We start from the raw sequence: 25,894 nt of genomic DNA on the forward strand, positions 1-25,894 counted from the left end.
TGCCAAGAAAACCCCATGATAGCTTCGCCTTAGGGTCACCATAAATCCGAAACGACTTGAAGGCACACAACACAGGCATAGGGACAACCCTCCCTTCCTTATCCACCAGCAATCTCCTTTTCTCCAATGCAAGCAAGCTAATTTCATCCATAGTTTTAAACCCGGCGATGTCTTTATTGCTCCACCTTCGAATTTGCTCCAAGTCCTCCCTCCTTTTTTCTCTCTCTCACTCCATAAATACGATTGATTTAAAGTGGAGACAGTGCACATGCTGTGGGTTAATCAGCACTGAACGGAGCGAAGTCTCTTCCCTGCTGTGAAACTGCATAGAAAATGCATCTCCCATACTTCGTCTCTTGCATTAAAAAGAAAGTAGGCACAGCGAGGCCTGCTGTTTTAAAAAAAGGCGTTCCCTTTGGTATAGCGTCCTAATATTGGAGGTATAGTTCTGAAGAAATTATTATTGTACCTTTCCTTGTTATTGTACCTTTCCATCTCATAGTGCCATATCTGTACAGTCTGAAAGAGCCCTTAGATAGCCTGCACTAAGTTCTCTCTTGCATTCCTTGAAATAAGGGCCGTAATTATTGCTACTTATTGATCAATTACATTTATATCCTGTTTTTTCTCCAGTGAGCTCAAGGTAACATTCATGGCTCTCCTCTTGCACTTCATCTTAACCAATTTCTGGTATTGTAGAGAGTGAGACATTGAAAATCATTCACACCTTTCTTCTGTCTGTTGCATTCCAGTCCCTTGTTCTGCTTGCTTGTCTAAACTCTTTTATTTCTCAATGCTCAACTATTGTTTTAAGTTGCTGCATTGGTAGAAGTTTGGGAAATGATGGCAAATTTCGTGGGGGCAGAATTCTTATTGGGAGGAGAAATGCCCTTATTTTGCATTTCCATAGCGCAACCCTTGATCCAGACCCATGCCACTAAATGTTAATGTTCAAGGAAGGGTTAAAAATGTGATCCCATTGAGCATTGAGATTCCTGATGAGAAGAATTCATGGGTGTATCTGTGTAAGTCTGGAATATCAGTATGCAAAGAGATCTTGTAGCACCTTTGGGACTGACTGAATGAAGGAGTGTGCAGCATAAGCTTTCGTTGACTTGGTCTATGAAAAACCAGATTTTTGAGATTATTCTGTGCAAAATTTGCACGCGGCTGTTTTGCACCGAAAACAGCCTTCTCTGTGCAGAAAATAAAAGGCTGCTTCCTGCACAGAAACAACTCTAACTAGGAACATACTGTTTGCAAAATTTGCATGTGGTTGTTTTGTGCAGCAAAGGTTGTTTTCTGCACAAGACACCTATATGAGAATTTTTTTGGAGTATGTTCTGTATTCCGAATAGTCTTTAAAAACTGCAGTTTTTGAAGATTTGCACTTTCATCTTCTTTACTGTGTTTTATGAGTGTTTTCGGACTGTCTTAAGTTAGTGTTTTGATAGAATTTATGGAAGGTTTGGGTGTTAATTTTTTTTATTATTATTAGTTTTTATGGTAAGGCACTTGGGTCCCATGGTGGGGGGAAAGTGGGATATAAAATAAATGGATCACTCTGCCTTCTGCAAGAGGGTTCACCGGTTATTTAATATTTGGGAAAGTCATCCTGGAAAGGGAAGATGCTAAATGAGAAGTCAATGTCATCAACCTAGCCAGGAGACGAGCGATTTTTATCTCGCTGGCGGTTTGGGCTGAGTCTGAGCTGAACATTTAGAGGTGAAAAGCAGCCAAGGAGACGGGAAGGGAAGGCAAAAATCAACAAGCCAAGTGGAAATTGGATTTTAAATCAACACCGAGGCAAAGTGTAAATAAATTGTAATCTACTCAGGCACAAGGCGGAGAGGAGGAAAAACACACACATACATCAATGTGGCATGAATACAGCTACGGATGCTGGCAAATGTTGTTTTTTTCTGAGTTGCTGGGCCTGCTGGTGAATCATAGAATCATAGAATCGTAGAGTTGGAAGAGACCCCAAGGGCCACCCAGTCCAACCCCATTCTGCCATGCAGGAACTTTCAATCAAAGCATCCTGACAGATGGCCATCCAGCCTCTGTTTAAAGACCTCTAAGGAAGGAGATTCCACTACACTCCGAAGAAGGAATGTGTTCCACTCTCAAATAGCCCTTACTGTCAGGAAGTTCCTCCTAATGTTGAGGTGGAATCTCTTTTCCTGGAGCTTGCATCCATTGTTCCGCGTTCTAGTCTCCAGAGCAGCAGAAAACAAGCTTGCTCCCTCCTCAATATGACCTCCCTTCAAATACTTAAGCAGAGCTATCATATCACCTCTTAACCCTCTCTTCTCCAGGCTAAACATACCCAGCTCCCTAAGTCGTTCCTCATAGGGCTTCATGGTTTCCAGGCCATTTTAGTCGCCCTCCTTTGGACACATGGCTCCAGTTTCTCAATGGTGAAAGTATATATAACCAACAAAGCCTATTTTAAAACTGATGCAGTGAAAATTGGAAATATTAACAAATCAAGGGAGGGAGAAGTCGAGGAGGAGGAAGGATAGGCTTGACCAGAGCATCATTTTCTGGGAGGAAGGCTTGCCTTTGGTTCTGAGCAGAACATGGTTGCGCTACCGAATTTCTAGAGAAACTAAGATCTAGTTGGCAAATTATTATTATTATTATTATTATTATTATTAACATTTATTTATAGAGCGCTGTAAAGTTTGCACAGCACTTTACATAGTAAGGGTCAAATAAAATAAGGAAAAAAAGAAGAAAAACCTGCCAAGCAGCGTGCAATCTAAAACAACAACATTACATGATTAAAATATCTCTAATACCAAATAGAATACATTAAAGACAAAGTAAGCAGCAGATTAATTCTTCCTCCTTTTTTTTTTTGCATATTCTGCCTGGCTTCATTTAGGCTGCAACTGCACTGCAAAGATAATCCAGTTTGACACTGTTTTAACTGCCATGGTTGCATCCTATGGAATTCTGGGATTAGTAATTGTGGCCCCAGAGCTTTCTGACAGAGAAGGCTAAAAATCTCACCAAACCACAAAGCCCAGAATTTCATAGCACTGAACCATGGGAGTTAAAGCAGCATCAAAATTACATTAATTTTGCAGTGTAGAAGCAGCCCTGGTTTTTCAAGGGTTTGGAAGAAAGCAACCGCAGGATCACGAATGGAAAGAGTTGTAGCTTTTGGGAGTGGGTCTTTTGGAGAGATGAGAAAAACTGCTGGGGAAGGGTAAAGGTTTGGACTTCAACTCCCAGAAGCCCCAGCCAGCTTGGATCAGGACTTCTGGGAACAGAAGTCAGAAACACCTGGAGGACCAAAGTTTGGGAACCACTGCTAGCTGAAACTTTCAACTGGGGATGCTGTTGAGGATTGAAGCTGCAACCATTTGCATGGATGAGGTTGTGAACATGCCATTTTCTTTTCTCCATACAGGCCTCCAGAGATTGCCTCTTGGGTTTGGAAACCACCTTGCATTGCAGGCAAGGCTCAGGAATCTGGGTTTTGTCGATACTCCTTCATCCTCCTGTTTCTTTTACCTTTCAGCTCCAAATAGCCAAACACAAGGGGGAGATCCTGGGAGTGGTGATTGTGGAATCTGGCTGGGGATCCATTTTGCCCACGGTGATCCTGGCAAACATGATGAACGGAGGCCCTGCTGCTCGCTCTGGGAAGCTGAGCATCGGGGACCAGATCATGTCCATCAATGGGACCAGCTTGGTTGGGCTTCCGCTGGCGACGTGTCAAGGAATCATCAAGGTACCTTCTCATGCCAATCTTATTGCTTGTTTTTTTGTGGGTTTTTTGGGCTATGTGGCCATGTTCTAGAAGAGATTATTCCTGACGTTTTGCCAGCATCTGTGGCTGGCATCTTCAGAGAATGCTGGCATGGAAGAGAGTGGGGTGGGTATATATATATTGTTGGTTGAGAGGAAGTGGTTTACATGTTACTTGCTATTCAACAAGAGAACAATACCAAGATTAACATGGAAATCACTCCTCCCAACCCAGAGTCACACTATATGCAGCCAACTCTCTTCCATGTCAGCATTCTCTGAAGATGCCAGCCACAGATGCTGGCAAAACGTCAAGAATAAACTTTTCTAGAACATGGCCACACAGCCCTAAAAACCCACAAAAAAATTACGGATGCCGGCCATGAAAGCCTCTGCTTATTGCTTGGATTGTGTAAATGCATATCTTCCAACTGTCCCAGTTTTCATGGACAGCCTCAATAAATCCTCCGTTGTCCCACTGGTTGCAAATTGAGATTATTTCACTGGTTGCCAACTGAGTCCAAAGTCCCAAAGTAGTTTGCATTCAGTTAACTTGGAGAGGGAGAGAAGGGTGCAAAATCTTGCCCTTCCCAGTAGGCAAAAGCAAACTTCTGTGGCTTCTTCTAGGTTCTGTGGTCTTCCTCATCAGTAACTTTTGCAAACTTGACCATAGGCTCATGACTCTTGGCCACACTTGTCCCGGTTTTCTTTCTTTTTAAAATTTTGTATTAGATAACAAAACATCAAAACAAATGTGAAAAACACACACAAAGGTCAGTGATAATTCATACATCCTGAATGTAGATAGGAATAGAAAAATAAAGAGAGATAATTACTAGAATATTGTATATAATAGAAATACAATGGGAAACAACTTATATGATATTTATTTATAATCAAAATATAATAGCATGCAGAGTAAAGTTAAAGAAATCCTTATCATTATGAAAAAAGAGAAGAGAGAGAATCGATGATTTTTACGATTAATTTTATTGGTAATCATAATCATGTACAAAAATAACAAATTTACATGCCTGTTTTTAGAAGAATTGGATTAGGAATATATCTGTATGTAGTTTGTTCTTCGCTTGTTTATATGTTTGGGCTTTTTTGTTTGTTTTATTTTTTCTTTTGTATGTAAATAGGTTTTTTTAATAATAAAATTTATATATATATATTTAAAAACCCGATAATTCATACATCCACGTAAACCATCCATCGTGTCCCGTTTTTCATCCATGAAATATTGGAATGAATGGAGCTCATTTCCCCTTCCCTTCTTGTTTTAGAAAAAGGCCTCATCTTGGCCCAGGGCTCAGAAAACGTGGCAAAAATAAATCCACATTGCAGTTTGACACTCTTTTGACTGCCATGGCTCCATCCTATGGCATCCTGGGATCTGCCATTTGTTGTGGCACCAGGGCTTTCTCATAAATATCTCACAAAACTATGGATCTCAGAATTCCATAGCATTGAGCCATGGCAGTTAAGATGGTGTCAAACTGCATCAATTCTGCAATGTAGATGCAACCCCAGTCACTGGAAACAGCTTTGTGCTTTTGGTAACTTCTGTTGTGTAAAGGACTCACCAAAAGAGAACCTTTTTCAGGGCCTGAAGAACCAGACGCAAGTCAAGTTGAACATTGTCAGCTGTCCTCCGGTTACCACTGTCCTCATCAAGCGGCCGGACCTGAAATATCAGTTGGGTTTCAGCGTACAGAACGGAATCGTAAGTTTGCTTTTTCTCTAAGCATCTCTGCCAAGACTGAAATTGGCTGGAGATGCTATTTCCCTTGAAAGAAACAGAGAGGAATGGCACATTAGTGCTCTCCTTAGAGGTGGAAATCTTTACTTACCGCATGTACTCAACTATAACTCGACCTCATGTATAAGTCGAGGGCAGATTTGGGGGCCAAAATGATGGCGTTTGATATGACCCATGGATAGGTCGAGGATAAAACTTAGGGGCATGTAACCAAGGGTCCAAAGGATGAAGCAAAGGAAAACAATGTCAAAGAGCTTATTGGGGGTTGGGCACAGAAGAATTTTTGAATTTTATTGTCTTTTCCATGTATTTTACTGCTGTAACCCGCCTGGATTCCTTGTGATTGGGCGGGCTATAAATAAATAATTTATTATTATTTTTATTATTATAAAATTCCAGCAGGATTAATTGATTTTGCTCACCTTAAAGGCTGGGTTTTCCAGGATAGATTATGCTCTTGTCTTTCACCAGGGAATGGTTCCTTTTTATATGTATAAGAGTTAAAGTACATCACTTACATTGACCCATGGATAAGTCGACTCAGGGTTTTCTGCTCCATTTTTTGACTAAAATTTCTAAACTTAAACATGAGTATATACAGTATTTCATTGCAACAAAATGGAACATTTCAGTGTTGTTGTTTTTTTCCTTCTCTCCGGTGCATGAGAACACAAAGGTGTCTGTGACATATCGGGTGACTGTCAGGACTTCATTTTTATATTTGGGAAAAGTAATTTATGAGGAAATCGACTTGCTTTTGCTGCGCAGAACACTTAAGAACGTTTTTGCTCCATAAGCTTATGTGATGCAGAAAAAGCAATGGTGGCAATCCTGTTGGGAGCTTATGTCTTCGTAAATGCAGGAATTAGAACTGCACAGTTGCGTAATGTTCGTATTCAGTAGAGGGCTGCTGTTTTCTGCAGCTCCAGAGAATAGGACCCGGAGCAATGGATTCAAATTACAGGAAAAGAGATTCCAGCTCAAGATTAGGAAGAACTTCATGACAGTAAGAGCTATTTGACAGTGAAAGATGCTCCCTTGGAGAGTGGTGGAGTCCCCTGCTTTGGAAAATTTTAAGCAGAGGCTGCATGGCCATCTGTCATAGTGAGTGCATTGACTTTGCCTTCTTGCGTGGCAGGATGGGGTTGAATCTTCCAACTCTAGGCTTCTATGTTTTTTAAGACATCTAGCAAAGGAGACCACACCTTTCTAGGCGATTGTTTCCATTGCTGAACCACTTTTACTGTCAAAACGTTCTTCTAATGTTCAATTAAACTCTAACTTCTGGCAATTTCCCATATCTTCAAATATTTAAATATGGTTATCATGTCACCTCTTAACCTTCTCCAGGCTAAACATACCCAGTCTCTTGAGTTGCTCCTCATAGGGCTTTATGGTTTCCAGAGCCTTCACCATTTTGGTCACCCTCCTCTGGACATGCTCCAGCTTGTCCATGTCCTTCTTGAATTGTGGTGCCATGGTAAACGTAAAATGTAAATTGTAAATGGTCATGGCACCACACTTGAGGTTAACAACAGCCTTGGAAGCGGGTGGGCAATGAATGAGGAGCTAGTGAATAGATCCATCTGCAATGCACCAAGGAAGCAATTCAGATACAATCTGGAGCTACAATACATTAAGTGTGGAAAAAGTGACACATGGGCTAGAATGTGGTTGGTGACATACACATGTGCACATGTGTATGTCACCAACCACATTCTAGCCCATGTGTCGCTTTTTCCACACTTAATGTATTGTGGCTCCAGATGGTTTCTGAATTGCTTTCCTACCGTAATGCATACTTTGGTACCATCTAGTGGCTATTAGATACAATCACAGTTGCAAAAACTAGCCGTGTTTTGTGCCTGCTGTTTGTTCATAACACCAGATTAAGCAGCAGGCAGCCTTCCAGATGTTGATGGACATCCAGAGGTTGTTGGGAGTATAGCTGGCCCGCCACATTTGTGTAATTGACTTCTGCAGATTTGATTGTTTGGGGTTTTGATTAATATGGAATCTCTCGGTCTACCAGCACAACTGTGCCAGAAGTCGATCATAAAGTTGTGCTGGAGAACCTAGAAGTTCCTAGAGAAAACACCTCTCTAGCATTTGTAGGTTCTCCAACATGATTCTATGGCCAATTTTCAGATGTTGAATAATAGAGGTTGCACTGGAGGACCTAGAGATTCCTAGAGAGGTGTTCTCTTAAGTAAAAAGAGTAGTGTTTTTTTAATGTGTGTTTTTTCCACATTCATGGGGATCTTTCACCTCTAACCCTAGCGACTGTGGAAGGGCCACTGTATTATCCCTCACCACTGGTTGTTCTGATGAGGGATGATGGGAGTTTTAGTCTAGCAACACCCGGACCATGTATTCCTCACCAGGATAAGAAATATGTGAAGAGACCTTGAGCCTGCGAAGGTTAGAAATTGGTCAATGAAGGATGCAGTGACTTGATTTTATTTTACTACAATGACTTATATCTCATCTCTAAGGCTACAGATCTTTCCAGGGTGACTGAAAGGTAATATGGATAGTTTGTTATAGATGAAGAGCCTTGATCAGCCATGCAAGTGCTTTCAAAACCAATTAATTGAGCCTTCTATCAATTTTTAAAGAAATTACAGTCCTGTAATTTTTTAAAAATTGATAGAAGGCTCAATTAATTGGTTTTGAAAGCACTTGCATCGCTAATTGCAAGTAGTTGCAAAATCAACCAATCAAATCTTGTATCAATTTTTAAAAATATATATATATATATACAGTGCGCCCAAGTTATATGCGGCTTTGAGCATATGTGCATGAGACGCAAGGGGCAGCACACATGCGCCGCCGCACCACCACATGCACGAGCCCCATTCACTTGAATGGGGCTTGAGCATGTGTGGTATTTGGCTTACACAGGGGGGTCCGGAACGGATCCCCACGTAAGCCAAGGGCGCACTGTATATCATGCACCAATAAGTCGCGCCACAAGCACAAAGGCAGCGCTGATAGTGGGGGGAATGGTGGATCTACCAAAAACTGAGGAGGGATGGTAAACACCCCTCTGCCATTAGTTCCTCCCCTCCAGAAAAACGTGATTCAGATCCGTCATTCCCACTTGTTGAACATGCTTTGGAATTGATTCTTTTCAAAAGAACTGCAGGGAAACCAGTGTCTGGAAAAAACGATTTTTTTTTTTGCGTTTGCCTCGGTTTATCGTGACAGAAATTGATCAAAGTCGGATTGGAACCGGTTTCTAATGGGAACGACAGTCATGTAACCCGATCAGCAATTTCATTTAAATCATAGTGGGAACGAGCCCTAGGAGTCCTTGTGGTTTGCAACTGCAACCCTCTGAGCCATTTGTATAAAGGAATAGAATGATTTTCTGGAAACACAGAAAACAGAGACCTGGCATTGTGAAGCTGTCCCTTTCCTGATGTGTAGACTGTTGAATCCGACGGACCATGTGCTGCTTGCTGCCTTATAGTAAACTTTTAACCCAGAAATCACAAGTCATTTGCATTCTCCTTGAAGTCTCTAAAGGGAGTTTTACATTTAACCATCTAGCAGTAGCAGCTACAAAGGAAGAGAAATCTCGACAAGAAAGCTTGGGGGCATTTCCTCTTAGACAGCCAGCTTGCATCTGCAAACTGCAGTTGGACCCTGCTTCCTCAGGCTTGAATTGATGAGTTGGTTTCTGTCGTCCCCAGCTGCTGTTTTTGCATTGCTACCTCTAAGTGACCTGGAAGTAACACAGGGTTGCTAGTGTTTTAAAGAAACAAGGGATATCCTAATGCAGAAGCTTCATGAATGTTTAGGCCAGGGATGGAAAGACCATTTACAAATATTCAAACATCGGATGCATAAGGGGTTTAGCAAGTATTAGGAAAGCCTGATGAGAATCGTGGGTTGAGTAGAATCTTTACAGTTTGGGAATTATTCTGTGTGGGGGAAAACACACTTTGTTGTTGTCGTTTGGCACAGAAAATGAACACGAATGTGAATATTTTCAGCCCAGAAATGTTCCAGGTGGAAGAAATGGAGATAGATAGATAGATAGATAGATAGATAGATAGATAGATAGATAATATAATCATTGAGTTGGAAGAGACCACAAGGCCCTGACATACAAGAATACACAATTCAGACATAGCGAATGAGTTGCTATCTAAATCACAAGTAACAACTCCACATGGAAATACAGTATATACTCATGTATAAGTCTAGAAATTTTCATCAAAAAATTGACCCAAAGAACCTGAGTCAACTTATCCACGGGCCATAGGTTCCTTAGGTCCACGGAGGGAAATTTGTCCACCTCTCCTTGATGGGGTCACACTTCCCCTGAAGGATGAAGTTCGCAGTTTGGGAGTACTTCTGGATCCGTCTCTACATTTGTCATCTCAAGTGGATGCGACAGCCAGAAGTGCTTGGTACCAACCGGTTGATACGCCAACTGTGACCTTACCTCAACCAAAAGGACTTTAAAACTGTAGTGCATGCTCTGGTAATCTCTCGTCTCGACTTCTGCAATGCGCTCTACATGGGGCTACCCTTGTATCAAGTTTGGAAACTTCAATTAGTGCAAAATGCGGCAGCCAGGTTGGTCACTAGTTCTTCGAGACTTGACCATATAACACCAATTTTGAAAGATCTATACTGGCTCCCAATTAGCTTCCAGGCACAATACAAGGTGTTGGTCATTACCTTTAAAGCCCTACATGGCTTGGGTCCGGGTTACTTACGGGATCGCATCTCCCTATACAATCCGCCCCGCACTCTTAGAACAAGTGGGAAGAATTTGTTGGAGATACCAGCATCCAAACATGTTTCTACTTCCCTAAAGGCATTCAGCATAGCTGCCCCTAGACTTTGGAATGGACTCCCAGAGGAGACCCACCTTGTTACATCCTTAGAAACCTTTAAGGCGGTAAAGACAGAGCTCTTCCGCCGTGCTTATCCTCCTGACCTCCTATTAAGATCACTAGTATGGAACGAGAGCAGCTGACCCCGTGATTGATTGTTGTTAATGTTTTTAGATTCTTATGCTTTTATGTTTTTATTTTTCACTGTGGTTTTAATGGTGCAGTACCTAATGCTGCAATATTGTAATTGTAATTTTAACCTTGTTGTGATCCCGCTTCGATCCATTGGGAGAGGCGGGAAGATATTATTATTATTATTATTATTATTATTATTATTTAAAAGAAGGAACCATCCCCTGGTGAAAAGCAAGAATATAATCTGTCCTGGAAGCACCAATCCCCACTACTCTCTCATCCATCCAGCCTTAAGACTAATGTCTGCTGGAATTTTGTAAATTATTTGACATTGTTTTGCTTTGCTTCATCCATTATTATTATTATTAACCTTTATTTATAAAGCGCTGTAAATTTACACAGCGCTGTACATACAACCTTCTGGTTAGACGGTTCCCTGCCCGCAGGCTTACCTCATCCTTTAGGTCCGTTACTATATGCCCCTAAGTTTTACCCTTGACTTATCCACAGGTCATAGCAAAATCCATCATTTTGGCCCTAAATCTTCCCCTCGACTTATGCATGAGGTTGACTTATAGTCGAGTATATGCGGTATGCAGTGCCTAATGCACACCTGCATGCACAATGTGCAATGGACAAAGCATTATCTGCATGTTGAAAGTGTGCTGCACATGGTCAAAGACAATACATAAACAGCTCTGTCTCCACAACCTTGACCTGAATGTAGACAATTCAGTTGGATAGTTCCAACCATGTCTGTAAAGGAACAGTTACATAAGATACCAAATAGATCCCGGTTGTTGGCTGCCCTCTCTTGTCACTGCTGCTGTGTGACTCTGGAAAATGTACAGCGACTTGACTTTAAGCCTCTTTGTGCTGTAGAATATTGGCTTCCTAAGAGTGGTTTTCAGTTCAGCATCTTATGTGGAAATGTTTGCAGGGATGCAACATGCTCAATTTTGTTCTTCCATTTTTGAAGAACATCTCTCAGAAAAAGGGGGCTGGTTTTCTTCATCACATGCATAGTGTTTTAAATAATGTGCTTTCTTGAGGCAAAACTATGAGTGGAATAAATATATTTGTTTCATTTCATGTATGTATTAGCTTTATATCTTGCCTTTCTCCCAATCTAGAACCCAAGATGGATCTATTTTATATACACTTGTCCCTCCATATTTGGTAGGGTTAGGGCCACAAGACCCCCATGAATATGGGAAAACCGCAAATAACAAAAACACCATGTTTTTACCTGAGAGGACACCTCTCTAGGAATCTCTAGGTCCTCTAGTGCAACTCTGTGGTCAATGTCCGACAGACGCTGACCATAGAACTGCGCCGGAGGAGATACAAAGGCCTAGTAGAGTATTCTCTCTAGGAATCTCTAGTTCTTTTAGTGCAATTTTTAGTTAAAGTTGACCATAGAGTTGCACTGGAGGACCTAGAGATTCCTAGAGAGAACATATTAATCAAATCCATGAATAATCAAAGCCGCAAATATGGAGGGATGAGTGTGTGTGTGTGTGTGTGTGTAGACATTGGGCTCCTTTAAGAGGGGTGTGTTTGGGTCTAGAGGCCTTTTCCCTTGGCAACATTCCCTGTCCTATTCTACAACTGGCTCTTTGTGATAGCAAAACCAGACAGTGACATATCACTCTTGGATGAAGATACACACATTATTTTTAGTGCTATGAGAGTGGTTTGGAAGCACCTGTATGGTGTGCAATCCAAAGTACAGATGGGCAAAACCCCAATTTCAGTCCTTGACGGTCTTGAGGCCGTCCAATTTCTTCATTAGTTTCTGATAAAACACACAAATTTGTATTATTATTGTAATCCATTTTCCTAATCTGCAATGTTACTGTATGCAACTTTTCTTCTTCGAAATGTATTTTAACTTACCCTTTTTGCTAAGAACTGTACTGGAACATTCAGGGGAAAGAATTCAGAGACATACATGTGTTGGTTTTGGGATATCAATATGCAAAGAAATCTTGTAGCGCCTTTGAGGCTAATTGAATAAAAGAAGTTGTAGGAGAAGCTTTCATAGACTTGTTCTACTTCCTCAGATGCAAAAGAGATCTTGTGGCACCTTTGAGGCTGGCTGTACAAAAGAAGTTGTAGCAGAAGCTTGGTCTGCTTCCACAGATGGGGAAGTTGTAGCATAAGCTTGGTCTGAGTAGACCAAGTCACCAAAAGCTTATGCTATTTTTCCATATCTAAAGAAATTGACTAAGTCTACAAAAGCTTCCTGGTGTATCTTCAGGTGTAACTGGCATGTGTAACTAACAGATTGTGAGCCAAACATAGAAATGCATTTGACTGAATAGTGTTTCTTTCATTTAACTAAATGTTTCTCACTTTCCCTCACTTCCCTCTCTTGTCTCTGGGCAGATCTGCAGTCTGATGAGAGGAGGGATAGCAGAACGAGGTGGGGTCCGGGTGGGCCATCGCATCATTGAGATCAATGGGCAAAGTGTTGTTGCCACCGCACATGAAAAGATTGTGCAAGCTTTGTCCAACTCCGTGGGAGAGGTGAGTCTTCCTGTGTAGAAGCTACATAACAAAGGTGCTAAGAAATCCCTTTACAGAATTGTGACAAGACACTGACAAGAATGCCTGATGCACGTTGGTGCATGATGCACTGGTGTGCATTGGGCACTTTGCTGCCTACCATTACATAGTAATGTTAACAGCAGGCCTCTATTGGATATGAACATTACACAACTGCACAATTCTAATTCTCACAGATGTAAGTCCACTTACGAAGATGCAATGCCCCAATAGGATTTCACCAGTTGTTTGGTTTGTTTTGGATTGTTTTTCATTGAGGTTGGGGAAAGGACGGAGATTAATAATGCATGCTCTAGCAGAGTAGCAGACTCATTTGCCACTCATTAAAGATGTTTTTGTGGCCTTGAACCCCTCTCAGCTAGACTATCCTCCTTTGAGGGGCCTTGCCTGGCCTTTTTGATAAGTTAAAAAGTGTACAAAAAATGGAGAATAGGGCAAGAATAGTGCAAGAAATGAAGAGCAAGATAGTGCAAAAATAGGGAGAGTTTATGAAAAAAATAGAGAATTGGGTAAGGCTGCACAAATTTTGCACAGTTGTACAAAACTGGAGAGCCTGTGCCAGATTGTGCAGAAACTTTCTGAGATTGTGCCAAAATAGAGAATTGGGAAAGATTTTCTATTTAACTGCAGCATCAGTGGGGTAAAGATGCACCTTTTTTAGCTCCCGAGTAGCATTTTTAGATCCTACACTCCTATTATAAAAGCTGTTGGCCATCTTACAAGTTGGATGTGTTGTCAATCTAAACTTTTCTAAGCTATAAAGGAGGAGGTGTAGAAAGTGTGGCCTGACAGGGCCCCTTCCACACTACATAATTATAGCACTTTGATCCCACTTGAGCTGCCATGGCTACAACTTTGGATCTGTAGTCCAGTGAAGCCCTGGAGCACTTCCCTAAACTGCAAATTACATTCACCTTGATCTCATTAATTCTCATTCATTCTCTCATAAACCCCTTGACAGATTCATATGAAGACCATGCCAGCAGCCATGTTCCGGTTGCTAACTGGGCAGGAGACACCGCTGTACATCTAATGCGAAACTGCGTCTCTCATGTCAAAAGAACTGCAACGATTCTGCCGGAGATTAGCACCCTTCAAGCGGAATTTTGTATTTCCTAAGAACGGAAAAGGTTTGGACCAAATCTGGGCTGTTCTGGATTCTCGGTGGAACTCAGCTTCTTTGCCTTTTCTTTCTTCCCCCACTTTTCCTAAGTTTCTCTCTTTTTTAAAGAATTTTGTTGCCAAAAGATGAAGCTGTTACTACAGATGATAACCACTGACACCATCTTTCTAACACGCAGACGTATTTTGCAACATCCTCGGCGAATCCTTTTGTTTCTTGGGGACGCTTACAAGCGTAGGGTTTGAAATTGAACCGCAAGGGTCTCGGGTAGCCCCCCCATCCCATCCCATCCCACTGCCATGTTGTCTTCTCCTTGCCCCATTTCGGTGGCGGTGGGATCTCTGTGGGTTCTCATTGCTAGCGGGTGGTGCTTGCAATACTTCTCAAAAACAGTACTGTGGCACATCCGTCTCATGATTTAAGCACACCTGCCTCTCTTGAGCAACACGGCAAATGAGGATGTGTGAAGGAAGAACTTTGCAAAAAATAAAAATTTGGGGGGGGGAGTTTAATCCTTCCCCGCCATCGGGCATTTGGAAATCATGGAAGTCGGCACGTTTGGCTGTCAAATTTGTTGGGGGGGGGGGAAATAAGTCATCAAGGGCAATGACCAAGAATGTATGCAATCCTAAGGGCCAGGTGGGTGGGTGGGTGGGTGGGTTATAGGTTGGGGAAGGGGACGTGTTTAATGCTATTCAAAAGAAGGGGGAAAACCCTACTGTTGTCATTAGTATTCTTATTGACAAGTGTAATTAATGTGAGTTTTGATGAGCCGTGACTTAAGTGTGAAACAGGAACAAAAGGGTGGGGCGGGAGCGGTTTTTTCGGGGGCAGCGATGGTATTTTCTTTTAAAGCGAAAGGACTGCCACCGTATGAAAAGCTGGATATTTATTTAGACTAAGTGCTTTTTTTTTTGCATTTTGGAGAGTGTAGGGTTTTTAACGATGGAGACATGTTCCTCCAGTTTGGAGAGAGAGAGGCTTTACCATTGGGTTTTCGATATCCTGCAACCTTCCATATCACCCTTGGGTTGAACATGCATTTACTACAGGAAAGCCATGCTTTAAAGAAACAATTTTTTATACAATATGTTTAATCTTGTTCGGTTTGGGTGGTTCTCTTTGGGTTGTGGTCATTATTATGATTATGATTTGTTCCCCTGAGCCAATTATGTGGACTGAATGTAAACTGGCTGCGAACGGAGAAGTCACCCGCCATCAACAGTATTAGACTTTGTGGAGACAATAAAACCAAGTACTAGTAATGTTGTGTTTCATTATGAGATAAATGTCAACTGATGTACCGTTTTTGTCTTGATTTTCTTTTTCTCCCGCTGCCCCTCTACTTTTGGCCAAGGCCTTGAAGAAGAGAAAAAACAAACAATACACTGTGACTAAAGAAGCCTTACCACGCAGTAACAAAAACCTTCAGGATTACTGTACTTCAAGGAGTAACGCCGTAGATCTCTGTTGCATGCAGGTGACCCTAGGAGAGAATTAATCTAGACTCACTAATAAATTTGGAGTAATAAAGCACCACGGCTACTCTGGTTTGTTTTGCAGACTGTACTTCACAAAGGTTGGGTTTGGTGAAGGGAACAAGGGCCAGCTTGGGTTACTCCTGCTTTTGCTTCTCTTGTTGTCGGTGTTGGTGTGCCTTCGGGGTGTTTCTGACTTATGGTGAGCGTTTCATGGGTTTTTCTTGGCAAGATTGGTTGAGAGTGGGTTTATCATTGCTTCCTTCTGTGGCTGAGAGAATGTGACTTGCCAGAGGTCATCCAGTCCATTTCCATGGCTGAGCAAAGTCGTGAACCTTAGTTTGCTGCCATTTTGAAAAGGACTCCTAAAGTCCTCCAGTCATACATCACACTGGGCTATGGTTTTGTGTGTTCAAGTTGACCCTGGCTGATGGCAGCCATCTCTTAGGGTTCCTTGACAAGATGTCTTCAGAGGAGATTTCCCTCAGAAGGTCCCACAGAAACATCTCTCCATGCAAAATGATGATATCCATGGGGTCCTCCAGAGATCTCAGTTACTGTAATTGTTTTGCGTCTGGCTTCATGGACATAGCCAGGCCCTTCTGCAATCCTTTCCACTCCCCACATAGCAAAATATGGCTTTGGGGAGACATCAGAAGTTGGTATATGGCTCAGCTTAGTAGATGTACCATGCTATGCTGAGTTACAACAGGACAGTCTGGTGCAACGCCAGCATAGCTACAGTTATGTAAAGTTACAGTATATAAGTGCTGAACAGGCTCTTGGCCTTAACCTATTTTAAAACTGTTCCTGTCTTCAGTGGTACTCAGGTAATGTGAAGTCAAAGCCTTTCTTATGGCCGGCATCCATAGATTTTTGTGGGTTTTTGGGGCTATGCGGCCACGTTCTAGAAGAGTTTATTCCTGAAGCTTTGCCAGCATCTGTGGCTGGCATCTTCAGAGAATGCTGGCATGGAAGAGAGTGGGGTTTATATACATACTGTACATAGGCACATAGATAAGAGATATCACAATATTTGAAGTTGAAGGCTTTCATGGCGGGCATCCATAGTTTTTTGTGGAAATGCCAGCCACAGATGCTGGCAAAACATCAGGAATAAACTCTTCTAGAACATGGCCACATAGCCTGAAAAACCCACAAAAATCTATGTACTTGGGTAAGCTGGGACTTATGTAATTGTATAAAACTCCTTTAAAATAGAGGCAGTGCCATAGCAATGTTCATAGTTCATCTCAGCTGCCCTTTAGAGTAGATATGGGCAAAGTGTGCCCCTCCAAATATTATAGGTTTGCAACTCCCCAGTATTTGTCGTCATTGCTGGGAGATGCAATGTCAGCCATATTTTATCTGTCCCCTTCTTAAAAACTTGGGAAAGTGCCTTTTTGAGGTTTACAAATTCCAAAATTACGCCATAGTGCTGGGCCAGTGGAGTTAATAATAATGATAATAATAATAATTATTATTATTATTATTATTATTATTTATATCCCACCTCTCTGTGGAACACAACTGGGGTGGCTTAAAGTTAAAATAAAATAAGTTGTAGTCCAAGTCAGTCCCTCTTCTAGTCTCTTCTTTTGTTTAATTTTAAAGCTTAGTTAAGAATTGCCCTTTTAGTCTCTGAGCTAGAAATCAATATTGCAGATGCCAACATGAATGTACATTTACCGGCTTCCACTGGAGGTCACTGTAACTTCATGTTAACGGAGCCAGGATGCATTTTGTGAAGATTGTGACTTTTGACAGGTTCCCAAACCTCCATCCGTTCTTTGCATCTACGTCTTCTTGGGGATCCTGCTGTAGATCAGACAGCAAAAGATCCAAGGAACAAGGAGGAAGATTCAGCCACTTCAGGTATTCGTTGTTGTTGTGTGCCTTCACGTTGTTTTTAGCTCATGGTGATCCTAATGCAAACCTATTGCAGGGTTTACTTGGCTGGTTTCTTCAAAGGAGGTTTGCCATAGGCTCCCTCTGGGGCTGAGAGAGTGTGACTTGCTCAAAGGCACCCACTGGGTTTCCATTGCTGAGCCGAGATTCAAACCCTGCTCTCCAAAGTTGTAGTCCAATGCTCAAGCCACTATGCCACATTGGCTCTGCACTTAAGTATTTAGTGTCTACTAAACTTGCTTCTTTTGTAACAAGGATCCACAGAACTGTTGAAGGGGAATCTCAACATTGGCAGGCAGGTTGTTTTTAATTTTTCTTACTTGCAGGTACGTATAGGAGATGGGCAAATTAATTCCTGCTCCATTGCCACTCAAATATTCTTACAGTATATACTTGACTTAGTGTATAAGTCGAGGGCAGGTTTTGGGGCCAAAATTATGGATTTTGATATGACCTGTGGATAAGTAGAGTAGAATTTAGGTGCATGTAATGAAAGATGTAAAGGTCGAAGCAAAGGAAAACCATGCCAAAGAACTTAGAAAATTCCAGCAGCCATGAATATTTGTACCCATACTAAAGGCTGGATGGATGAGAGAGTAGAAGAGGGTCAATGCTTCCAGGGCAGATTAAACTCTTGCCTTTCACCAGGGTGTGTGTGTGTGTGTGTGTGTGTGTGTGTAAGTTAAAGTACAGTACTTACATTGACCCATGGATAAGTTGATGCAGTTTTTTGGGGTCAATTTTTTAACCTAAATTTCTAGACTTATAAACAAGTATGTACTTGGGCAGTAAAATGTGTACTTGGCTGCATCTGCACTGCAGAATTAATGCAGTTTGACACCGCTTTTAATTGGCATGGCTCAATGCTATGGAGTTGCAGTCTGTCGTGGCACCAGAGTTCTCTGGCAGAGAAGGGTAAATATCTCGCAAAATTGCAGATCCTGGAATTACATAGCATTGAGCCACAGCAAGTAAAGTGGTGTCAACCTGACTTCTGCAGCGTGGATGGAGCCCTAGTGTTGTACCATTTAGAACACTCCTACTTGGTAATCCCCAAGGAGACTCAACCACATAGTAGTTAGTGGTCTAGATTTGCCCCATAATTTGGAGTGAGCTACTATTAGGGGAGGTTGAGACCCACACCACCTATTGCAGGATCCATGGGCATGCAAGCGTCCAGTGTAAAAAAGTCTTTTCCATGCCAATCCCAATCTCTTCATACTGGGACCTGACTTGTCCAGACCACCAATGGAAATGGCAGAGGCTTAACAAAGACTACAATATAATTTATTGTGTGCATTTGCCTTAAAGTTGTCTGTTGACTTATGGCCACCCCGTCTTTTCTTAGGCAAGGAATATTCAGAGGAATATTAGGCAATGTTAGAAATATCCACCAGTTCCTTCCTTCAAAAACGAGCAGAACTTGGAAGTTTGAAACGTGCCTTTCTCTCCTACTGCAACCCCTTCTACAAGCATGATATACCAACTAATAACTTTAATTCATAACCTTTTCCATCTTCACCACATTCGGATGTTGCTTGGCTGCACATGTCCAGTTTTCACCTATGATGAACCAGGTAGGCTGTTTTGAATCTAACTTCGAAAACTTCTAGACCAGGGATGTTCAGACCACTCAACTGGACAAGCAACATCCTTGGTCCAGATGTTTTTAAAGATGAGATGTGTTTGCTCCAGTTGGGACTAGCTAGGCAATAAAGATATTTACTGTATATACTCATGTATAAGTCTAGAAAGGTTAATCAAGAAATTGACCCCAAAACACTAAGTCAATGTATCCATGGGTCAATGAAAGTACTGTATTTTAACTCCTATTTAGAGGAGGTGAAAGGCAAGAGCTTTTCTGTTCTGAAAGCACTATCCTCTCATCCATCCAGCCTTATACCAAGTTAAATCACAAACACAAACAGTTATGCCTGCTGGAAATGAATTTTAAGGTATGTTTTAAATTGTGAATTATTTAATTGTCATTTTAAGGGAGGGTGGGATACGTGGATTTGGGATTTTAAAATTTTAATTTGTAAGCTGCCCTGGTGGTCTTTGACAGAGAGGTGGGATGTAAATATTTATTATTACTATTATTAATTTTATAAGTTCTTTTGCATTGTTTTGCTTTGCTTCATGCCCCTAAGTTTTATCTTAGACGTAACCATGGGTCGTTTCAGAACTTGTAATTTTTGGCCCAAAAACATGCCTTCGACTTATACAAGAGGTCAACTTATAGTTGAATATATACAGTAGATAGATAGATATCATATATGATACGAGAGATATAGAACAGTAAACACACTCACATCTTGTCCTGACAGACAATCCATCCACTGATGATACAGAAAATCAGTTCTGAAAGAGGAAAAGTCCAGGGATACCTTTTGGAAAAAATTTATTATTATTATCAATATTCTTATCATCATCATCATTGTTATTAAAACACTGTTCCGATTTAGTTAAAACACTTTTGAGGTACCGTGAAGTAAATACAACTTCCAAGTTGTACCATAGCGTTGTTGCAGCTCAGCAACACAACAGTCTCTGTCCCACCTCTCCAAGCTTGAAACTTTTAGCATCTTGACTCTTGGCATAGCGGGGGAATGAGCACTTGACAGTTTTCCTTGTTCTGTTTCAAAACCGTTTGGTTTTGGGGTTTTTTCCCCTTTGTGCAAATGTTGTCGCTTGAAGATGCATTCATGAACATGGGCCTTTGTTTTTTGGCCATTGAGACTGAAGATCCATCCAGACAGGGACTTCGAAAGGAAGACTTGTTGAGAAGAAGGTGTTTGTTGGATCATTTTTGCCACCTCTCTCCTGCTGATGACCCCAATCCCAGCCATCCGTGAGTTGCCCTGGATCCTCAAGGTCTCTTTGAGTGGGCCTGTACTCCTCCGCAATGGTGCCAAACATTTGTTTAGGGTCAAAGGATGGTCTCTCGGCAAAGGCCGATGAAACTGTGGGGCCTTCCCCGCTCGAAGGTGCGGGCGACGTGGGCCCTGCGTAAGAAGGCAACCGGGGAGCTCAGTGCCCCACAGCTCTGGAGGTGGAGGTCTTCCTGAAGTCGCTTTCGTGAGGTATCCACAGTCTGCTGGGAGCTTGTCATCACCTGGAAGGGGAGGAAAAGAGGACAAGGAAAGTCAGGTAACCAACACATTTCCCTCCTGGGCCTCTCTGCAAGCGGGTCAGTCCAGATTATGACTCTGGAGATCAGGATTCCCCACTCAGCCATGGAAACTTATTGGGTAGCCTTGGGTGAGCCACAAACTCTCAGCCCCAGAAAGAGGAATGTGACGATCATCCCTTGCAGTTTGTGCTCCCTTTAAAAATTTAATTTATGATCCACAAAAATTGCCACCTTCTCAGACCAGGTGTGGGAGTCTTATGAACTAACAGGGCAAGAATGTCCATTCGAAATTCAATGTTTTGGTGGTTTTATGGTTTTATTGCCTCAGTACTGTGTTTAACAGTTAAACAGCAGAGTACAATTGAGTTTGCTTCTTCCATGCGTCTAACTTAGTTGTTAATGTGCCTTCAGGTCATTTCTGACTTAAGGCAAACAACATAGGATTTGAAGTCAAAGGCTTTCATGGCCGGAATCCATAATTTTTTGGGCCGTGTGGCCATTTTCTAGAAGAGTTTATTCCTGATTGATTGATGTTTATTCTTGATGTTTTCGATTAATTGGTAGAATATGCGATTGATAGAATATGCGATTGGTGGAATATGTGATTGACAGAATATGTGATTGACAGGCAATTGGTAGAATATGTGATTGATAGGCGATTGGTAGAATATGTGATTGATTAATTGATAGAATATGGGATTGGTAGAATATGGGATTGATATGTGATTGGTGGAATATGCGATTCTACTAATCACATATTCTATCAACTGCATATTCACATATTCTATCAATCTCATATTCACATATTCTGTCATTCACATATTTGATCCTATTCTGTCCTATCCTGGCCAATTGTATCCTATCCTGTCCTGTCCTATCCTATCTTGTTCTATGGTATCCTATACTGACCTATCCTGACTTATGCTATCCTATCCTTTCCTGTCCTGACTTATCCACATATTCTATCAATCAAATATTCATATTCTATCAATCACATATTCACATATTTTACTAACTGCATATTATACCATTCAAATGTTCACATATTCTATCAATGCATATTCTGTCAATCACATATTCACATATGCTATCAACTGCATATTCACATATACCATGAACACTTAACTTTCCATAGAAACATAAAATGCATGCAATAACAAATTGAAGTCCAATACTCATTGGAAATAATAATTATCAGTTTCTGCAACTGTGCAAGTCCTGAAAGGATCAAGCCAGTGCCAAAGGCTTAGTAGTCCTTGATAAATGCTCCAATATGTTTCTTAGACATCTGTGATATGGTCACCAGCCAGATGTGTATTGACCTGAAGTCTTCTTCGGTGGCTAAGATATCAATAATATCGCAAAACAATATGTGGAGTAAATACAATCCAGAGAATTCACCAACTTCTCTCTTATGTATCAGAGTCATGGGTGGCTTAGATAGTGACACCTTGGCTTTCTGATGGTTTAATGTACACAAATTTGTTTTGTACACAATACTATTTAAAATATTGTATAAAATTAACTTCAGGCTATGTGTATGAGGTGTATGTGAAATATAAATGGATTCTGTGTTTAGACTCTTTATGGGTAATTTTTTAAAAAGGATGCAAAAGTAAAGCTGCTCTTACTAGGTTTTGCTCTGTACTTCCCTCATGACATCTGTCCTGGCATTCGGCAATGCTAGGGAGATGACATGCATGGAGCTTATCACCCCAAAAAGCCTTAAAAGCCACCCACCTGGTCAATAATGTTGGCACTGAAGATGGCTTCTTCCATGTGTCGCTCATCAGACTTGATGACTGACCGGATGCTGTTTACCACATGACGCACCTCCGGAGGCAGGTTACAGTTTGAGTGCTCCAAAAATTTGGCTACCAAGATCTTAGTGTCCTTGTAAGCCTGCAGGTCCACCAAGGAGTGGGGCCGTTCCTTGCAGAGGGTCTGTAAGGCCTTGGGCTTCCGGGAATGTTCAGCTTTCTGGGGGTCCCTTGGTTTTCCAGTCGGCAAGAGATGGTTTCCGGCATCCTGGCAAGCAGAGGCAGCCACATGAGGACTACAGACAGGAACTAAAAATAAAGGGGAGGGAGGGAAGGGGAAGGGAGAAAGGGAACTTTAAAAGACTATCACCAATTTGGATGTAAGCAAAGTAAACTGACACTTGAGTCAGTTGCTCACCAGCACCAGGGACTATAGAAAGTAATGTACATGTCGAAGGCTTTCATGACCGGCATCCATAGTTTTTTGTGGGTTTTTCGGGCTCTGTGGCTATGTTCTCGAAGAGTTTATTCCTGATGTTTCACCTGCATCTGTGGCTGGCATCTTCAGAGAATGATCCCTGAAGATGCCAGCCACAGATGCTGGCGAAACGTCAGGAATAAACTCTTCTAGAACATGGCCACAGAGCCCGAAAAACCCACAAAAAACTATAGTAATACATACTCATAGAGAAATTTTAATTACAAATTGACCATAAAAACCTGGGTTGGCTTTTCCATGGGTCAATGCAAGTACTATACTTTGCTTAATCATTCACATAATTTGGTACATGCCCCTAAGTTTCACCCTTAACTTATCCAAGGGTCATATCAATATTCATAATTTAACGCCCTAAACATGCCCTCGATCTCGACATTAGGTCACCTTATAGTCAAGTATATACAGTATCTGTTTGATAACAGTGTAATCCTATATCTGCACACCTTAACCTTCTCCATTCATTTTGGGACTTAGTCTATCTGTAGACCTAACAGATTCCACATCTGGCCAGATTTAGAGGCCAGGATCTGGTCTTGCAGAGACAGAGCACAATATTATGCTCATGGAGTTATGTGATGGCGGGGTAATGCCATCTTGTTAGAGAATTGAAATGTTATGCAACTAAATGTGCAACCAAATACACATGGGCCTTGTCTGTGTGGGTCACATCCCCTGCATTCTGGTGCTCTCCTGTTTGGACAACACACAACCCAAACGATGTTTTATACATTCAGAACCAAAACCAGGGTATAACACCCTTAACAGGAATTTTAAAAACTCACCTCATACTCTAGATCTTCCAAAAAGATCCAGAGCCTGCTGTCTGCAAGGATGTCCCATTTACACTACCATCTCATCTGCTGCTATCACCATTCACTCACTGAGAGGTCAGAACGAAGCACCCAGCCATGTGCTCATTTCATTCTGACCTTCTGGTTTCTTTGGAGGGAGCAGAATTTGGGAAGAATTTTGGTACGTGTATTTTTCAATCCACGAGCTCTTTGCCCCTTACCCAACATTTCCCTGTAGGGTTGGACATGGGATGGGATTCCTCCACTTTGGTCAGACCTCACCTGCAATCTTATGTCCATTTCTGGGCACCACAGGTCAAAAAGGATATCGACAAGCTGGAATGTGTCCAAGAAGGGCAACAAAGATGAACAAAGGTCTGGAAACTAAGCCTTATGAGGAATGACTGAGGAAGCTGGGTATGTTTAACTTGGGAGAAGAGGTGAAATGATGGTGACCTTTAAATATCCACATACTTTGTTTTAACTCATGGATGAGCCAATCTGGGTCCCATTTGGGAGAAAGTTAGGATACAAATTAAATAAGTAAAACAGTTTTTCCCAAACTTTGTTCCTCCAAATGTTTTGGACTTAAGCTCTCAAAATTCCATTGAGCTGGCTAGAATTTCTGGGAGTTGAAGTCCAAAGCACCTAGGGGACCAGAGTTTGGGAATAGCTGTTATAGATACAGTGGTCTCTTCTGTGGATTTGAGCTTCCGCAGATGGCAAACCCCCTTGTTTTTAATAAAGTTATATGCACGTTGGTCTGCCATAGGACCACATTGTTTTGTTATCTGCAGGGGGTCTCTGGAACAGATCCCCTGCGGGTATGAAGGGACATTATAGATAAGGATTATTTTCTTGACACTCACCTTCCACGGCAGATGTGCATGACAAAGGGTCACTAGTGGAACGGACAATGTTGGAAAGCCGGGCTTTCTTGGTGCGCTGTTGGGCCATCCGCTCGGGGCAGCTGCGGGGCAACATGTTTACAGGCACTGAACAGCGGGGACGAGGAGGCTGCAATACAGCTGACTGGCTAAACACTCCACAGCATATCTTCCGCAGCTTTGGTGGGCTGGTGGCTTTGTACTTGCCAACCGAGCCAGGCAAGTCTCTCTCCGCAGCACAGAAGTTCTCTGAGGAACATTCCTCAGACTGGCTATGAGAGTGGGTCCCATACTCCTTGCTCCTGGCTCCGTCTGTACAAGTTGGGCTCCGTTCGCTGCTGACCTCGTCATCCGGGGAACACGGAGAACGAGTCCTGCGCAACCCACAAGGGATGCTGTAGTCCAAACTGGAACAACTCCTGGTTGTAGCTCCTTTGTGGGTGGTTGTGTAAGAAGATAAGTCTGCAGAAAAGAAGGACTCTTGGACTTCCAGAGAGCGAAGGTCTCCTGAGGAGTAGGTGTGACTGTTGGGGAGATCAACAACTTCAGAAGCCATCTGGGAAGTGCTGTCCACCAAGGCTGGAAAAGAAGAGTATAATGGGGAAAGGTTTTTGCAATGCCATGTTCAGAGTTGGGCAAAGTGTGGATTAATGGCCATATGTACCCCCAAGGGTGAGATTTAAGGGCTTGGGGCCACATGTTGGAGCCCCCTGAGCTATTTATTTCTACAGTGTAGATGCACCCTATATCTTCATATCTGTTTTTAAAAATGTACTGTCCAGCCATGCATCCTCAAATAAAAGAGTATCTGTTTGTTATAAATGTTGCTGATAGTGATGGTCAGTGGCTGCCATGTCAGCAAAACACTGAATCAGCTTTGGGGTTAGTTGAAATTTTAAGGTACTTATCTCCAAAATAGGATATAAAATCCACTAGCCACAAAATCCTATAAGCTGACAGCTAGGGGCTAACATCCAAATGGGGACACATGCCTGAGCAAGTAATTTTACACAGCTAGGGAGAAAAAAATCAGCATTGTACAATGAATGTACTCCACTGACAGTGGCGAAAGTGTAGTTGAACAAATAGTATGTTCTTCTACGCTTGGTCTTTGCATTTTTTTTTATTGAACATTGCATGCTGCATATAGCAATTGAGCTTTGTGCACTGACGTTGTGCACTGCATATTATGATATTTTGTTATGCATTATGTATTGTGCATATGCCAA

The 25,894-nt window shown here is 41.9% G+C and overlaps 2 protein-coding genes across 7 annotated transcripts in view; one reads left to right on the forward strand and one right to left on the reverse strand.

The window, feature by feature from the left end:
* The window catches only part of APBA2 (amyloid beta precursor protein binding family A member 2), a 79,284-nt gene extending 64,478 nt beyond the window's left edge, over positions 1–14,806 (forward strand). For 3 of the 4 annotated variants that reach the window (XM_089538374.1, XM_089538376.1, XM_089538375.1), the window contains 4 exons: positions 3,533–3,745; positions 5,372–5,491; positions 12,907–13,047; positions 14,048–14,806. In XM_089538374.1, the coding sequence (XP_089394500.1) occupies positions 3,533–3,745; positions 5,372–5,491; positions 12,907–13,047; positions 14,048–14,119 (546 nt within the window). In that variant the 3' untranslated portion in view covers positions 14,120–14,806. The remainder of the gene's footprint in view (positions 1–3,532; positions 3,746–5,371; positions 5,492–12,906; positions 13,048–14,047) is intronic. The other variant, XM_089538377.1, reaches the window with a different exon arrangement.
* A 5,109-nt stretch (positions 14,807–19,915) lies between these two features.
* The window catches only part of LOC149307143 (protein ENTREP2-like), a 142,645-nt gene continuing 136,666 nt past the window's right edge, over positions 19,916–25,894 (reverse strand). For all 3 annotated transcript variants that reach the window (XM_089538380.1, XM_089538378.1, XM_089538381.1), the window contains 3 exons: positions 24,648–25,244; positions 22,469–22,797; positions 19,916–20,710 (listed from right to left, as the gene is read on the reverse strand). In XM_089538380.1, the coding sequence (XP_089394506.1) occupies positions 20,525–20,710; positions 22,469–22,797; positions 24,648–25,244 (1,112 nt within the window). In that variant the 3' untranslated portion in view covers positions 19,916–20,524. The remainder of the gene's footprint in view (positions 20,711–22,468; positions 22,798–24,647; positions 25,245–25,894) is intronic.

The sequence above is a fragment of the Sceloporus occidentalis genome, unplaced genomic scaffold (assembly GCF_023333645.1).
Source record: "Sceloporus occidentalis isolate IW3139 unplaced genomic scaffold, rSceOcc1.0.p SCAF_9, whole genome shotgun sequence".
NCBI classification, from domain to species: Eukaryota; Metazoa; Chordata; class Lepidosauria; order Squamata; family Phrynosomatidae; genus Sceloporus; species Sceloporus occidentalis.